Raw genomic sequence first — 18,968 nt, 5'->3', positions numbered from 1 at the left:
AATGAATCAAACTGAGAAATTTTAAATAGCACTGAAATGAAAATGCTGTTTTGATGCTGATGGAGGTAAAGGCACAGTATTTAAAAGCTGCTATATAACGCATGTTGAAGAAACCAATAAAACTATGCAAACCTGAAGTCAAGAATCACTTCGTTAGTTGTTCCTGTCCTTCGGACAAATTAAAAATATTGACTAAGAATAAAATAACTGTAAATAGTGCCAGGAGAAGGCAAATTAATGTAAGATTATAAGACTTAAATTCTTTGCCAGATCATACAGTAATTCTAGATGGGAATACAATTTTAAGTCAAACAAAACATTAATTCTCTTAGGGAATCAATCATTACTTACCAAAATTTGCCATCTGTATCGTCTGGTTGCCTGTCTCTGGAGAATTGTAAATCACAACAGCATCGGCGTTACTTCTACTTGCTATTTGAATTTTTTCAGAAAACGTGCAATTGCCTCTTTCTATCAGGGCAATCCAAGGCTTATCAGTGTTGGTAAACTCAGTGTTGTAGTCACAAGCTTGGTGGTTACCATTCCTAGGGATGCCCACCACTCCCATAGCATTATCCACTGGCGAGGCTAATCCATAGACACCACACTCACACGTTTCCGTCTTGGTGTCGTTGCTGCTTTCATTGAAGTAAGTCACAGTCACATAGGCGTTCATCGAGAAAGATGCTGTACTTCGAAGTAAAAAGGTAAAAATTACCAGGAGCTGAAGAAAACTGTACTTAGTCTTCCGATTCATTGCTTGTTCATTTGTTCATAAAACTTAAGATGTCTGCAGATACTTCCAACTATCAGTCACCATTGTCCACTCATGTCCCTTCTAAACAGAAGGTTGAAATTTCAGTTGCAGGCAGGTAACTGATCTCACCTCCCGCAACATAAGCTCTGAATGCATCGGCTCCTTTTCACTTTATCTACATTCCCTTCTGTTGGTCCCTCCTCCAACAGTACACACACACACACACACACACACACACACACACACACACACACACACCCCTTAACCAGAGTACGTTAAAATTAAAAAGCAACACTATCAACTTTTCCCTACATATCAGTCTATCAGGATTGGATGACTTCCTGCAGTGAATTTTTTTTCTTCTGTTCCAGCTAATGCACTTTCATAAACACGGAGTGGATTGGAATGAGGAACAGGACTCTTGGGAATCCCACGTGACAAGGCTGAAAGTCACCTCTCTCTCCGAATATTTAAAACACAAAACTGGTTTTCCAAGCTCTGGTGAAATACACTATCAACCAGTTGAGCTGGGAATAAGTTAAAATCCCTACTTTTAATTGCTATGTCCCTAGTAAAAAGGCTTTTGCTACCCTTACCTCTCCAATTTTCTTTGTGAATTATTTTTTAAGGAGGTTCCCCAAGGAATGACTTCTGTTACCTCGTTTACTCATTACAAGTAAACATACTTCAGTAGTTCGCGATCTCTTTTAGTTCCTTGCCCACAGTAGACAACCAAATATTTGTTCATTGTTATCTACAATTATTTCTCTTTAGGTTTTATACTCTGGAAAGATCTATTCAAGCCTTAATTTTAAACATGAAAAGCTTTTACATTTTCCCTACAAAAGTATAGCAACTTTATTCCACTGCCTTCTTTGTTTCACAGTTTTAAATTGGAGCTAGAGTAGACACTGGCAGCAATTGCTAGAAGGTCAAAGGTCAACTTGCTGGGGTGGGGAGATTACAGTGTGTGCTCAGGGCTGCAGAAGGAATAGAGGAGCAGATAAGACAAACAAGTATCAGGAGTCTCATGGGCTCAAGGGTTAGCAATCTATACAAAGAGGTATCAGGCTGTTGGAGGAAGCAGAAAGCTACCAGATCAAAAGGAAAGCAGTCACACTGGCAGTCCAAAGTCCTAGGCAAGGACTCAGGAAGACTGGGGGGAATTCAGGGAAAGCCCAACAGGAAGGAGGAAATACTGTTGGTGGCTGTAATGAAAGTGCTTCATCTTATTTTTTGTCTTTTCTTTATAGTTATTAATTATTTTCCTAAATAATAAAAATATTAATAGCTAAAATCTCAAAAAAGTATCAATGTCTCATGTCTCAAGTTCTATGTAAACACAGTCTGTTCATAGTTTTTCTTTGGATACTACCATTTTGGTGTAAAGACAGAGGAAATGATGAGACCAAAAAATTATTAGTGTTATTGTGTTATTGTCCCAAACTAATTTTCTGATGGCCAATTATTTAGTGATAAATTAAACATCAGCATTCAACATGCAGCCTAATAACCTTCCAGAAAGTTAATTAAAACTTCTCTACCAGGAAGACTCATAAAATCATTTTAAACATCGATTCAGGAAAAACTAGCAAAATACAGAAGGCCAATTTTGATGATCTTAAAATACTTTCAACCCACATTTTGGTTCTGGACAAGTCACACTATTGTGTGCCTTCAAACCTACAGCTCTCCCATAGCATCGTGTATCAGTGCTGCTGCACTGAAGTCAATGTCACTAAACTCTTAGGTTAAATTTCTCTGGAGAAAGAAGGCTTAGGTTGTCAACATTTCATCAAGAGGGCAGAACGTGCGGTTCTACCCCCACCGTGGCTGTTCAGTACTGAAAAGTAGCACATGTTCCAGTGAATCTCCCCCATCCATGCTCATTTGAACAATCTGAAGTCAGTGTGTCACATCCAAAATAAGTCATGAAAGTCGAAGGGGGGCTTCTTAGAAAGAAGGTAGGCTGAAGCAAAAGTAGTAGAAAGGGTAAGTGTCAATCATGGGGGTGGAACTTACTAAAAATTAGAATTTTTACCAAAACTATGCATGCATGCATGTATGTATGTATGTATGTATGTATGTATGTATGTATGTAAATGTGTTATGTTTATACTATTGCAATAAAACAAGTATTATTAAAAGATTTTATGCTTATTTTTCATTATAGTGAGCTATTATACCTGATATTTTAATAAAGAACATAAGATATTCTTAACAGAAAAGCACATTTTCAGAAACCTATGGATATAAACTAAGACATTTTTTTGCATTCCAATAATCATAATAACAAACCAAAGGACTCACAGAACTTGAAGGGCTCGTTAGTTTGCAAATATTACAAATAAGGAAACTGAGGTCAACTTGTTTTAGATTTCCCCAAGATAGTAAAGCTGCTTATACACAAACATACACACAGAAGTGGGGTGGGGGCAAGGACAGAAAGACAGAGACAGAATATAAAGGCAAATAGAAAGTTCAGGCTATAGAAGAATGCAGATCGATCCATTCTTATCACCCTGTACAAAGCTTAAGTCCAAGTGGATCAAGGACCTCCACATCAAACCAGATACACTCAAACTAATAGAAGAAAAAGTGGGGAAGAATCTCGAACACATGGGCACTGGGGAAAATTTCCTGAACAAAACACCAATGGCTTATGCTCTAAGATCAAGAATCGACAAATGGAACCTCATAAAGCTGCAAAGCTTCTGTAAGGCAAAGGACACTGTGGTTAGGACAAAATGGCAACCAACAGATTGGGAAAAGATCTTTACCAATCCTACAACAGATAGAGGCCTTATATCCAAAATATACAAAGAACTCAAGTAGTTAGGCCGCAGGGAAACAAATAACCCTATTAAAAAATGGGGTACAGAGCTAAAAAAAATTCTCAGCTAAGGATTACCAAATGGCCAAAAAGCACCTAAAGAAATGTTCAAAATCCTTAGTCATCAGGGAAATGCAAATCAAAACAACCCTGAGATTTCACCTCACACCAGTCAGAATGGCTAAGATCAAAAACTCAGGTGACAGATGCTGGCGAGGATGTGGAGAAATAAGAACACTCCTCCATTGTTGGTGGGATTGCAGACTGGTACAACCATTCTGGAAATCAGTCTGGAGGTTCCTCAGAAAACTGGACATTGCACTACCTGAGGACCCAGCTATACCTCTCCTGGGCATATACCCAAAAGATGCTCCAACATACAACAAAGACACGTGCTCCACTATGTTCATAGCAGCCTTATTTATAATAGCCAGAAGCTGGAAAGAACCCAGATGCCCTTCAACAGAGGAATGGATACAGAAAACGTGGTACATCTACACAATGGAATATTACTCAGCTATCAAAAACAATGACTTCATGAAATTCATAGACAAATGGTTGGAACTGGAAAATATCATCCTGAGTGAGGTAACCCAATCACAGAAAGACATACATGGTATGCACTCATTGATAAGTGGCTATTAGCCCAAAAGCTTGAATTACCCAAGATGCAATCCACAGACAACAGGAAGCTCAAGAAGGATGACCAAAATGGGGATGCTCCCACTCCTTCTTAGAAGGGGGAAAAATATCCGTAGTAGGGGATATGGAAGCAAAGTTTAGAGCAGCGACTGAAGGTACAGCCATTCAGAACCAACCCACATGTGGCATATATACACACAAACACACACACACACACACACACACACACACACACACACACACACACACACACACACACATACAGCCACCAAAACTAGGTAAGATTGATGAAGCTAAAAATTGCATGCGGAAAGGGACTGGATATAGATCTCTCCTGAGAGACACATCCAGAGCATGTCCAATACAGAGATCAATACTAGAGCAGCAAATCACTGAACTGAGAACAGGACCCCCTTGGGGGGATTTAGAGGAAGAATTGAAAGAGTTGAAGGAAGTTGCAACCTGATAAGAACAACAATCCCAAGCAACCAGAGCTTCCAGGGACTAAACCACTACCCAAAAGCTATACATGGACTGACCCAGGGCTCCAACTGCGTATGTAGCAGAGAATAGCCTTGTTGGGGCACCAGAGGAAGGGGAAACCCTTGGTCCTGCCAAGGCTGGACCCCCCAATGCAGGGGAATATGGGGGGCAGTAAGGGGGATGGATGGGGGGAATGCCCGTATCGGGGAGGGAGAGGGGATGGGGGGCTTATGGACAGGAAACGGGAAAAACATTTGAAATGTAAGTAAAGAAAAGAAATATATCTAATTAAAAAAAGTAAGTTCAGACTAGAGGTTATATATAATGATATATTATATACATATATAATATATATATATGAATGACATATATTTTTCTCTTAGTGGGTTCTTTCTCTCTCTTTGTGTAGACTCACAAACTCGAATATAATCTCAAATCACCAAAACAATCACACAGGCCCTAAATGTAATTTTTAACCTATTTTCAAACATTTTCCCTAAATGTGCTTTACTGAAACCAGCTCATCACTGAAACAAGAAAGTCTAGTTAATATGCATTTCACCTCTCATCAATTCATCTACATAATCTTTGGTACTCATGCTTATGAGAGAAAGAAGAAACAGTCAATGCATTCTAAACAACAACCAGTAAACCAGCGAACTACAAATCACAAAATGACTTCAGAAAAATAGGCATACAAAGCAAACAAAAACAAATGACAACCTACGTATGAAAGACTGTCTCTGCTAACTACACATCTAACAGAGTATCAGTATTTAAGATAAATAAAGAACTGACCATTAAACACCAAAAGGCCCAATCAATCAACCAATGCATTAGTTAATGAGCCGGATAGATAGTTCTCAAAATGAGAAAGAGAAATGGCAAATAAATGCTCAAAAAATTTTGACCCACCTTAGCCATCGAGAAAATGTAAATTAAAACTATTGGGAGATTCCAGCTCTCCCAACCATAATGGCTACCATCAAGAAGACAGATGACAATGAATACTGGCAAGGATGTAAAATAAGTGGAAGCTTATATGTGTAAGAATGTAAAACTTGTGTGGCCAGTATGGAAATAAGTATGGAGCCTTCTCAAAGCAATAAAAATAGAATGATCATGACCCAGATATACCACTGTAGCATATACACCCAAAGTATTTTAAATCCTCATACCAAAAGATACTTGTACAGCTAGGCTTAATGTGCACTTTTCCTAGTACCCAAGTTGATGAATAATGAAAATATGATACATAAAACAAATTTTACACAGCCATGGAGAAAAATGAAGTTATGACACTTTCAGGGAAATGAATATCAACTGGAAGTTATTATTAAACAAAATATACTAGATACAGAAAAATATCATGATTATTCTTGCATGCATAAACTATATTTAAAATTGTTTGTCTGTGTGTGTGTGTGTGTGTGTGTGTGTGTGTGTGTGTGTTTGTGTGTGTGTATGTGTAGGTGTGTAGGTCACGAAACTGAAGGGGAATCATGAGAAGGTAAGACGAGATCTTAGGGGAGGTAAGGAGTTGAGGAGTAATGGAGGCCATAAGAAGAGGAGACAATGCTAAGGGATTACCAGGAAGGTAGCAGGAGGAACAAGGAAGAGCAGTGGGGGAGGGGACCGGGTGAGAAGAAAGGAGACAATGTCACAGGGAAACCCATGACTTTGTATGCTAAACTGAAAATTAATATAAAAGGAGAGATAAGAATTGGTTATACTTGTTAGTTAATAAGAAATATTCACCAATTATGAATTTCAAAGCCCTTTAAAACCCTTTTCTAAATATGAGCAAAATGAATTAGGACCAGTCCAACAAAAAGTTCAAAAAATGTGTATTTGGTAGAAGGCTGGAGAGATATCTTGACATGAAGAGTGAGCTCTTAGAGAGGCCTAAGCATGTTTCCCAGCACACACACTTCACTCTCTGACTCCAATCTAGGAAATCTGATGCTCTCTTCTGGACTCAACACGTGCAGTTCCTTTATTAACATGTGCCATACCTCCTACCCCCCCATATAATTAAAAAATGAAAATAAAGTATAAATATATATTTGGCAGACATCATGTTTTCAAATTGGCACTTTAATATCGTACCCACGTATTTTAATGTTTCTGTCTCATGTGCGATTCAAAATTAGAAATTTTGGTGAGACTGTGGTCCTTAAATACTATTTTGTCATTTATCCACTGACTTGTTTCTTGGAAGATGGCCTCATGTTAGTATATTTGAAATTAATATTCTCCTGATGGCAGTTTACTACTCTACTTGGGAAACAGCCACAGTAAATATGTGCCTTCTGCAACAACCAGAAGTGTGGACACGGATGTTTAACTCTGAATTTAAACAGATGCATTACTAGAATATAAATTTCTTAGTTAAAAATTATGCCTTTTAGGGGTTGGGGATTTAGCTCAGTGGTAGAGCGCTTGCCTAGAAAGCCCAAGTCCCTGGGTTCAGTCCTCAGTTCCGAAAAAAAAATTATGCCTTTTAATGTGTATTGGTGTTTGCCCACATATATGTATGTGTACCGCATTCGTGCCTAGTACTACAGAGTTCAGAAAATGGGGGTACATACCCTGGAACTACATTTACAGAGGATTGTGATTCAACATGTGGGTGCTGGGACTCAAACCCAGAACTTCTGCGAGAGTCACAATTGTTCTCAGCCACAGAGTCACTTCTCCAGTCCTAGCCTTTGTGATATAATTTTCTAAGAGAAGTTGTTTAACTGGCTTGTGGGGGGCACCTGCTCAGAGGAGAAGGGGAAGGAGGATAGGAGAAGGGTTGTGAGAGAGGGTGACTGGGAGGAGGGCACTGAGCGTGATGTAAACTGAATAAGTAAAAAAAATAAAATTAAAAAGAAAAAAGCTGAAAAAATTGGAAAAGTTATTTTCCATTAAATATAAGAACAGAAATCATACTTTTGTACAGTTTTTCTAACATTTTTCCATTATGGACGCAGCTCTAACATCAAACTGCCCTTTTGAAATTGTAATAAGTTAACCCAAAATCACCAAATTCCATTTGAACACCACAGTATTCAAACCTGCATGTGAAAATCACCTTGGATCGCTTTCAAGTACATACACAGCCCTTCGATATAAAGGACACACACGAACTATGTTCAAAATGAGAGAGGAGACCAAAAGAGTTACTGCATCTTAACATATTTAATAACACTGTGAAACTAGTAACACAAAAATTCACAGTTCTAATTAACTATTCCATACAGTTATCAAGAAAACTGAACACTTTTATACACAGTGCACCTTTAAGTTCCTAAGCTTCCCAGCACATTAAAACGGCAATAGCACATGACATCACAGAATTATAGGGTTCTAAGGAAAGCTTGTTTCCTCATAGATTTCCTTATACCTCAACTACAATCAAATTCATCTTGATAGTTGTTTTGGTTCATTTAGCTAGTCACATGGGTATCAGACACAGGTCTTCACAAATGTAGAGTGACCACTTATTTACCTTTGAAACACAGTGTAGTAGAAAACCAGACTGAGACAAATTCCCTTAGTTACTTTTCTCTACTTTAAATACAAGCACTTCAGATATATTAACGTGAGATGAAATTTTACAGTCTAAAATCACATTACATATACTGAAATTACCAACGAACCCAGTACGAATGTAGATATATTGTAGCCTCTAAATTTAACACTACACACTGGCCAAAACACTCAAAACTTCAAGGCATTGGAAACCACAATAAAGGGCTGAAAAATTTCTATGGCAGTTTGGCATATTTACTTAATGGCAAATGCAGAGACCAGGGATAATTGGTTCATTATGATCCATGTATGTGGACGTGACAGGTACTACCCTGCTTATAAGAAATGTGGGTAGAGCGCAAGGCCCTGGGTTCGGTCCCCAGCTCCGAAAAAAAAAGAGCCAAAAAAAAAAAAAAAAAGAAATGTGGGTAGTCACTTTAGAAGAATGATACCTTAGTCTTTGAATTTTCAGTGTAAGATTTATCACTGTATGTGAATGAAATCAGAAAGCTGGTAAATTGTATAAGCCAAGGTACCTTGTATAGAGATATTGGAATAAAAGTACACTTTGCTAAAGAATTTATTCCAAACATACATTGTTACAAGTTAGGATAACAGTCACATACAAGTGAAGTAATTTTTGACACATAAAATTGACTGGACTTTTTTTCAATAATGAATCTGATATGAGATGTGAGTGCTAAATACAAGATGAACTGAAAACCACTTAACTTTCAAGGTCATGTAAAATTCTGATGAAAATAACAAGAAAATAATAAGTTCTCTTTAAAGCAGTACACTAATTAGAACATGTAATTGTTTTGACTACTAATCTTTAAGAAGCTTATTCTGGAGTATAAATTTTCTGCAAACAGACTTCCACTTTATTGTTACCCAAATTACAGATATCCAAGATACCGATGATGTGGACTCTATCCAGGTCAGCTGCTGCCTTTACAATATCACCTAAAAGTGCAAAAACAGATGGTAAGTATTGTAAAAAAAAAGTTAAATATTTACCTGGATTTAGAATCACACTGATGATTTTTCCCTTACAATATTAAGGGCATCCTTAATTGTGTTAATTCATCGCATGCATTTACCAAATTTCTCCAGACAGAGAACATGCCTATATATACAGTCACCAATGTTCTTCTACACATCTCTTGAGAGTATTTGGTTTTCTTTCTCTCTCTCTTTTTTTGTGAAGTAAAGTAAATCTACATATTTTAAAGGTCACAAACATCTTAGATTTTAAATATGCTTGTTACTAGGTATTCTTTCAAAGTGTATTTTTTAGAACTAACATAGCTTTGCATATTCTTGTGAACCTTTATAAAAATGGCATAGTAAATATATACCATTGCAGAACTTAGACAAATATTTAGAACTATCAGGACAAATACACATGAAGAAAGAAATTGTTGTCTTGTGCTCTGAGCCTGCTTGGGAACGTTAAACTGCCTGCTTCCCACCACTCATACTCTGATGACTCATCCATAAGCAGAACAGTTCCTATCCCTGGTTGAGTTTGCTAGACTAAAGGGACCAATGCAGGATTTATCCTGATGGATACCACTGTGTTTTGCTCTATCTGACAGCTACCGCAATGACTGACATAGAGCTTGCTTTCTCGTTCTACCCAGTTTTGTTTGCTCTCATAGCAGTGGTGCCCTCCCAATGGAGGTTTTTCTTAAAAGCATGTAATATAAAATATTGGCATACAAGTGCAGTTAGAACGAGCAATAGACTGAAAATCCAGGGTTGCGAGAAGTTGAGAAATGAGATATAAAAGGGAACAAATTCCTTTAAATGATCCTGTGTAAGACAACCCTACACACACCCAAGGGTTTGCCACATGGCCTGAGAAAGCCTCCAAAGACTATGATCATCCACTGTGGCAGACAGATTTCAGGAGGAAGTAAAGGCCACTACAGCGTTACAAGTGGCCTGGTTACATGATAATGTATTGTGGCACAGAGCCAATTTAAAAAGTTTAAGAGAAATCATTTGCTTTGTTTCCTTTTTTTTCTCCATCTTTATTAACTTGAGTATTTCTTATTTACATTTCGATTGTTATTCCCTTTCCCAGTTTCCAGGCCAACATCTCCCTAACCCTCCCCCTCCCCTTCTCTATGGCTGTTCCCCTCCCCACCCTCCCCCCATTGCCGCCCTCCCCCCAACAATCACATTCACTGGGGGTCCAGTCTTAGCAGGACCAAGGGCTTCCCCTTACACTGGTGATCTTACTAGGATATTCATTGCTACCTATGAGGTCAGAGTCCAGGGTCAGTCCATGTATAGTCTTTAGGTAGTGGCTTAGTCCCTGGAAGCTCTGGTTGCTTGGCATTGTTGTTCATATGGGGTCTCGAGCCCCTTCAAGCTCTTCCAGTTCTTTCTCTGATTCCTTCAACGGGGGTCCTATTCTCAGTTCAGTGGTTTGCTGCTGGCATTCGCCTCTGTATTTGCTGTATTCTGGCTGTGTCTCTCAGGAGAGATCTACATCCGGCTCCTGTCGGTCTGCACTTCTTTGCTTCATCCATCTTGTCTAATTGGGTGGCTGTATATGTATGGGCCACATGTGGGGCAGACTCTGAATGGGTGTTCCTTCAGTCTCTGTTTTAATCTTTGCCTCTCTCTTCCCTGCCAAGGGTATTCTTGTTCCCCTTTTAAAGAAGGAGTGAAGCATTCACATTTTGATCATCCGTCTTGAGTTTCATGTGTTCTAGGCATCTAGGGTAATTCAAGCATTTGGGCTAATAGCCACTTATCAATGAGTGCATACCATGTATGTTTTTCTGTGATTGGGTTACCTCACTTAGCGTGATATTTTCCAGTGCTTTGCTCTCTTCCAGTTTGTGGCTCTCAAGTTTTAAGGAAGCTATCAAAACATTAGGCAACTACTACTAAGCTAAATGGATGACAGAGTTCAGTGACAATTGTTTTAAATGTAAAATAATAAAAGCATTGAGAAGTAACAATCAAAATTCCATGGTGATTTCATCCACACAGACGGCATCATGGTCTGTACTTTTCACTTCTCATGCTCCAGATACTGTGCTAAAGTCCAGGGACTTCATTTGTTTTTGTTTCATTTTTGGCTTTTTTTGTTTTGTTTTGTTTTGTTTTTGTTTAATGAAAGCACACAACATGCTTAAGAGAATCAAATAAGCCTTAAATGGGATATAGAAAAGCTCAAGCTTCAAAATATCTCAATATCTTCCTCTGCTACACACACACACACACACACACACACACACACACACACACACAACACACACACACACACACACATACAGACACACACATATAGACACACACACACAGACACACACAGACACACACACATATAGACACACACACACACACACACACCTAATGAATGAATCGAATTTGTGAAAAAATAATGAATATGGCCAGTAATTGCTAATAATATATAATTGCCTCCTTTAAGTGTGAAGCACATTAATCCAGATAGTTTGAAAAATTCCTAAGAACTTTATATTTGATGCTAACTGAAACAAATCAAAGCTATCATATAGTGACTTTTAAAATTGATTTACATACCCTCTATACCATAAAACTGAAGAGTTCTCTCTAGCTGACTTCGTCAGTTATGTTCTACTTTGAGTAAGTGACAAGTTACCTTCGAATTTCCATATCTAGTGTGTGTGTGTGTGTGTGTGTGTGTGTGTGTGTGTTTGTATATCATAGGCTGTCTTGCAGATTAAATAGACACGAAGCTCTTAGAATGGTGGCTAACACCAGTGGAAGGGGAAGCCCTTGGTCCTGCTAAGACTGAACCCCCAGTGAATGTGATGGTTGTGGGGAGGCTGGTAATGAGGGGAGGATGGGGAGGGGAACACCCATATAGAAGGGGAGGGGGAGGGGTTAGGGGGATGTTGGCCCGGAAACCGGGAAAGGGAATAACATTCAAAATGTAAATAAGAAATACTCAAGTTAATAAAAAAAATGAAATGAACTAAGTATTCAACGCATCTCCTGTCCAAGGGGGAAAACCGGGCTGGCGAGGTCATCAGTGGATAGACAAACATGTAACCAGGCTGAAGACTGAGTTCAATTCCCAAGGCCCAGGAGTGGATGGTTCAATGTTTACGAGTCCCAAATGCTCTTCCACAGGTCCTGAGTTCAATTCTCTGCAACTACATGACGGCTCACAACCACCATAGGTGGATCTGATGCCTTCGTGTGAAATGGTGGTACAAATGCAGATAGACACGTAAAATAAATAAATATCTTTAAGCACACACACACACACACACACAAAAAGAATGGTGGCTAACATACAGAAGCCACTAATATATCAGCATTAGGTTTTTTTTATTAAAGAAAACCCTCCTGTTATAAAAAAAAATAAGATTAATTACGTCAAAGAAGTCTTTTAGGAAAAGACTGTAGGATTTTATTTATATAAAATGAACTTTTGTAAATTTGCATGAAGTTGTTAGAATCACATTATTTTAGGAAAATACATGTATAATGTAGATGTGATAAAGGAAGCCCCATGTGTTCCCAGTGCTTCTTATTCTTGGTCACAGGGGAAGGGAAATTATCTTGGTCTCTTTAGTTTACTGGTATCATGTTAACAGTTCTGGCAACTAGGAATATGAGTTGGAGGGACACATCATTTCCTGTCTAAAGTAAATAAAAACAAATTTGTCCTCCATTTCTTTCTTTGCCTTCACAACTCTAGAAGCCGTTTGCTCCTGCTGTGTTAGCAACAAGAAGGAAGCAAGCCGGGTTCATGAGAAGGGAGTTGCTGACTGATTGCACAACACTTGAGGAAGAAAGAAGCTGTAATTGTGCTCAGTCACTATGACTTGAGAGCTGCTTTGTAACTGCAGCACAGTTCAATCTACAAAATAATACAGTGTAGTAATTCTTGTCTTTGAAATCAATATGGGAAACCCTGACTACCCAGAGAATCAAGTTTTTTCTAAATATGTGAAAATTCTGTATGGCATTACAGATATGTTCAATAGGCACATTAACATAATATTTTCAAGTGGATATGTGTGGGTGTGTATCCAACTTCATGATTAAAATGATACGAAGATTTCATATTAGCAAGATTTGTTAAATGATGTGTGATAAATGGTTAATCGTTTGTAAAATATATGCTCAATCATTATTTTACCCTCCACATGAATTCTAAGTGGATTAAAAAGCTTAAATTGTAAGAACAGTCATATTAATGATAACTTTATTCCACTAAAAATCAAGAGCAAAGTACTTGAATAGACAATTCTCCAGAGACATACATGTGCCCTATATGTACAAGAAAAGATGCTGAAATCCTTAGTCATAGAGAGAATTGAGGTGCTAAACTCACGAGAGTACCACTTCCTATATATTTGTGCAACTCTAAACAAAACAGAACGCAAAGGATTAGGGTACCCGGGGAAAGTCTGATCACGAGTTTGATCCCTGCAATCCACAAAGTAGGAGAAAACTATCTCATGGAAGTTGTCCTCTGACCCCCACATATACACCATGGCACAGATGCATGTGTCATCGTGAGTACGCAAGCACTCATGCATACAACATTTAAAAATAACTGTGTACTTATTTAAAAATTAAACAAAAATTAAGAAGTGAACAAATGTTGGTAAGGCTGTGGAGAAACTAGAATCTTCATACATGGCTCATGGGATGTGTGAAATTGAACACACACTATGGAAAACGGTTTGGCTGCGTCTCAAAAACTTACACATAAGAATACCATTTATTTAAAATCTGCAACTGACAGGAGTGGGGAAGTAGGGGGCATCTCCAGGAAGAGACAGAGACCTGGGATAGGAAGGTACCCAAGAATAAATAGGGGTGTCCTTAGCTGTGACCCCAGAGTATTGGGTTATGGAACCTGAAGGCCACTTCCTGTAGCCAAGGAGAAACCCCAGTGAAGCAATAAGGACTCCCTAACCCACAAAACTTTTGGCCTGAAATCTATCCTGTCTACAAGAAATGCAAGGGCAGGGAATGGAGCAGAGATCGAGGGAAAGGCCAACCAATAACTTAAGACCTATCCCATGGGCAAGCACCAATCCCTAACACTATTAAAGATACTCTATTAAGCTTGCAGACAGGAGTCTAGCATGGCTGTCCTCTATGAGGCTCCACCCAGCAGCTGACTCAGACAGATACAGATACCCACACCCAAACAGTGGATTGAGCTTGGGGACTCTTAGGGAAGAATAGGAGGAAGGATTGTAGGCCCCTAAGAAGATAGGAACTCCACAGGAAGACCAACAGAGTCAACTAACCTGGACCCTTGGGGCTCTCAGAGAATGAACCACCAAGCAAAGAACATACACAGGCTGGACCCAGGTCTCCCTGCACATATGTAGCAGATGTGCCACTAGGTCTTTATGTGGGTCCTGAACAACTGGAGCAAAGGCTATCCCAAAAGCTGTTGCCTGTACAAGCGATAGGTTCTTCTAGCTGGGCTGCCTTGTCTGGCCTCAGTGAGACTTTGCAGAGACTTGAAGTGCTAGGGTCGGGGGATACTCAAGAGGCCCCCACACACCTGCTCAGAGGAGAATGGGAGGGGGAACGGGGGAAGAATTGTGGGAGGAGGAAGTGAGTGGAATGTAATGTGAATAAGTAAAAAAAAATTAAAGAATATCATATAGTTCAGCAATTCTATTTCTAGGTATTTATATGCACTGGAAGAACTAAAAACATGGATTCAAAGACATGCCTGTATATATGTTCATAGCAGAATTATTTATAATATTCAAATTTGGAGACAAGCTAAATTTCTAGAAATTTAACAGATGAATGGATAAAGAAAATGTGATACTTAATACAATGTGAAGTCATTCAGGCATAAAAAGAATGAACTGCTGATACATATTCTAACATGGATGAAGGCAGACAGTGTTATGCCAAGTCAAACAAGCCAGTTATAATAGGGCAAATATTGTATGATTTCATTTAAATGAAATATCTATAATAGGCAAATGCATAGAGAAAGTGGAACAGTTACCAGGGGGTGGGGAGAAGAGGAAATGAAAATTACTGCTTACATTTCTGGCATTTGAGCCTAATAAAAAAATATATATGTGAAGAGAAAGAAGACTATAAAAATACCTCCAAAACAATAAAGTGGTGTGTGTGTGTGTGTGTGTGTGTGTGTGTGTGTGTGTGTGTGTGCGCGCGCGCATAGACATGAAATCTTTGTATAATTATACAACTACACCTGTAACATCAGTTCCAAGAACTATTATTTGGCAACAGAAAAAGCATTTGAAAACAAACTATTTATTGAGAAAAGATCTCTAGAACTGTCTGGCCTAAAATTTGCTATATAGACAGGCTGGCCTCAAACTCACAAGTGATCCTCAGACCTTAGCCTTCTGAGTTTTGGAGTGAAAGGTATTAGCCAACATGCCTTGGCGGGTTGGAACCAGTCTTAAATACTCTTCAATAGGGGGCCATTAAAGCAAATTTTGGTACAGTCACATAGTGGAGTATTTTGTTGTTTCTGAAAAGAATAAAGTAGCTCTTGATGTACAAATACTAAAAATGTCCAAGGTGTGTTATGGGGGGAAAGTTGATTATAAAGCTACATCTATAGAATATAATTTATAGGCATTTATTTGATAGGACATTGTAATTAGTACATGCTGTTGTATGAAAACATGCTATAAATAAGTAAGAAAGGCTGGACCTGGGAAGACCTGAAGGGAAACTTTCACTTTTACATAGGATTTTTCTGTAATTGTTAACAAATTAAATAATTCATGTGCATAGTTTTTGTGATTAAAAGAAAACAGCTGATAGTGTTTAAAAGATGACACCAGTGTTATCCCATGAACCACTGTTTTATATCACCAAGCCTATTTCTGTCTCTCATGCTAGATTTGTGAAAGCAATGGAAAAGGTTGGAATCAGGCAAACTTTCAGATTCAAATTATAGCTCTGTTATTCATGCTGGTGAGACACTGACTTTCAGTGTACTTTACCTGTAAATGGGGGATAGCAGTGTTCATACTGCCGGGGGGGTCTCTATGGGGGACTAGTTGAAAGGCATGATGATCAGCACAATTATCACTGTCACTATTATTAGTGCTGTATCATAAAAATGTGCTATTCTGCTGACAATGAATCACTCTGCTTTTAGCTACTACCTTATTTTTCTCCTCTAGTGACTTGTGTCCTTCATGTTCAAATATTAACTACTTGGCAGACTGGTACCAGGTATTTTTCATGTGACCATGCTAATGGTGTCTGGAAGAATCCTCGCATTAGCAAGGAGCAGATAAGTGGGAACTCTGACCTACAATTATCTAATAACTGCATGTGCATATACCAGAAAGCCTGGGACAGGGTACATAAGGTGAAAGAAGAATCCGAGTACAGAAATATTTCCACTAGTTAAGAGAGCCCAAGAAGTTGTGATATAGGACATGATATTGCAAGCTAATTAACAAATCATCTCTATATGGAAAATTTAAGAATCTCATAAAATTAGATCGTCAAACACAGTTGGCACAATGAGGAATGTCAAGTTCTATCATCAGGTAGCGTCCATAAGACATGCTCAAAAATCAACAGAGATTCTAAAGCTTCATTGGCTTGGAGAAACTTGCCATCCAAGGCTTTCTTAAATGCTCTTTTAAATGCATTGTGTTGTTGAGCTCAATGAAAATGACTAGAAGCTTTATCACTTGGTCAAGGAGTAGAAACAACAACAGAATGGACAAGACACCTATAACTGCAGAGTTGAGTTTAGAGGTATAGAATGAAAAAGCTGGTATTTTATGAAGCAACATAAATGACCGAAGAGTTTCACTGTTGGGATCGCACATACTCTTAGCAGTCCTGAAGGAATGGAATGAATAGCACTTGAATAACCAAACATTTAGGAGAAAAACAATTATACGGTAGTGCCTTGCTAAAGGTTTATAATTTCAGGCAATTATACAGAAAAGGATAAAGGATAAAAGGGAAGCTTTACACCACTCCAAGCACATACTCGGTCAGTCTGATGAAGTAATTAAAATCATAAAATATTCTTTATGTCTCACCGGAATGGAAACAAGCTATTTAATTTACTTAAAAGCCACATTCAGGTTTAAGTTCTAGGGGGTACACATATCAACGAGTTAAGACAAAATACAAATTTTGCCATTAGAAAAAGGTTAGGGTCATTTACATTACATTTTCTTTAAACTAAGTATAAAGAACGCAGTCACCTGCCACTGCCTTGGGATCTGGCACCCTTCCACTGACAGGTGCTGCTGGTGGATACACACAGCTGTAATTCATGCAGGTCAAAAATGTGTCGATTTGAGAAGTTTCAACATCTTCAGGAGAATACATAGGTAGAAATGCAACATCAATCGCAATCTCATGGTTCAAACCTGTGAGAGAAAGACCATTTGTTATTAAATGTTCAGTGGCTTAACATATTTTTGCTACTTTGAGTTTCCTGCTATGATCCTACCTAACATGTGCCAAAGAGTTTGAGGCCTGTGAAAACCTGTTGACATACTGGCAACTAAATTCAGTTGCATGATGACCAAAATACCCACTACCATGTATCTTAGTCCTATATATTTTTTCTCTGTATAATATTAAACCATTAAAAAGCAGAATTTATGGGTTAAAAAATCACATGTTGAAATATACTCATGTGTGGATTTATTTAGTCATACCTCACTGTTATAAGTAATTATATATAAGGTCAAGGTAGGATTCAACTATGTCTGACTTATTTTCATATCTTTAAGAAAATAAATCTAGTTGAAGATAAAAACTCATGTTAATTATACATGGTATATTTAGACTTAAATTTTGTTTGAATTAAAAAAAAAAACCTTACGATTCCTATATTCAATGTTTGTTTTCTCTGAAACAAAAGTGGTTGAGAGATTCAGGAAACCTGATCTTTAATCATGGCCTTCTTTGTACTCAGCCTGAGTGTGAGACTGAAATCATGTAAGTTTCCTTTTGCTCTAAAATTAAATGTACAGTCAAATAAATAAAAGAATGCCCTCTTTCCATACCAGAAAACTCAGGGAAAACGTTGCCAAATGGTGTGATATTGGTTATCGGTATAGATCTTGTGATACCTACATCTATCCTTCTTTTAAAATCCATAAAAGGCTTGGCTTTTGCCTCTAAACCACCCTTGAAAACAGGTAAGGTAACATTTATATGAAAATAGCACACTCCTAACATTGATTCAATCTGGTGAGCAGTGTGCCAAATTTGTGTTCCTTCTACCCTATTCTTGCTTTTAGCTGACTCATAGCCAAAGCTAATAAAAAGTGACAACTACATATGAGTCAACTGAGACGTGCAGTCAGTCTGTTTCAATCAATCTGTAGAGTGCTAAAGGGAGAAAAACATTCAGTCCTGTGTTTCGCTATGACTCTTTGTTTCTATGGTTACTTTATGTGACGTATGGGAAATCTTGGCTTGACTTTTGTTTCCTAGATATGAAACTAAGTTTGATAAAGTACCTGAAGAGATCAAGTACCACGGTCTAGTGAAGACCATCTGAAAATTCAGTCTCTCATTGTCAGTAGATTTTTATACGTTTTACTGCATGCATATTTACATGTGAGAGAGGAGGAAAGAAGGGGCAGAGGGGATAATGGTGAAAAAGAGTTGCTGGGAAAAAGTTAGGGCCATTAGCATTGCCACGATAGAAACAACGATCAACAAACATTAGTCAGATCAGTCATGGAAAGCTCTGTTAGT

At 38.1% G+C, this 18,968-nt stretch overlaps 2 protein-coding genes across 3 annotated transcripts in view; both read right to left on the bottom strand.

Moving 5' to 3' along the window:
• Positions 1-4,386, bottom strand: part of Rnf128 (ring finger protein 128) — a 118,065-nt gene extending 113,679 nt beyond the window's left edge. Inside the window, exon 1 of the mRNA XM_008773419.4 lies at positions 352-4,386. Within this exon, the coding sequence (XP_008771641.1) occupies positions 352-757 (406 nt within the window). The 5' untranslated portion in view covers positions 758-4,386. The remainder of the gene's footprint in view (positions 1-351) is intronic.
• Positions 4,387-7,882: 3,496 nt separating this feature from the next.
• Radx (RPA1 related single stranded DNA binding protein, X-linked) overlaps positions 7,883-18,968 on the bottom strand; it is an 87,642-nt gene continuing 76,556 nt past the window's right edge. For both annotated transcript variants that reach the window (XM_063280302.1, NM_001127377.2), the window contains 2 exon segments: positions 17,456-17,623; positions 7,883-9,200 (listed from right to left, as the gene is read on the bottom strand). In XM_063280302.1, the coding sequence (XP_063136372.1) occupies positions 9,079-9,200; positions 17,456-17,623 (290 nt within the window). In that variant the 3' untranslated portion in view covers positions 7,883-9,078.

The sequence above is a fragment of the Rattus norvegicus genome, chromosome X (genome assembly GCF_036323735.1).
Source record: "Rattus norvegicus strain BN/NHsdMcwi chromosome X, GRCr8, whole genome shotgun sequence".
NCBI classification, from domain to species: Eukaryota; Metazoa; Chordata; class Mammalia; order Rodentia; family Muridae; genus Rattus; species Rattus norvegicus.
This window is presented reverse-complemented; position numbering and strand designations above follow the sequence as displayed.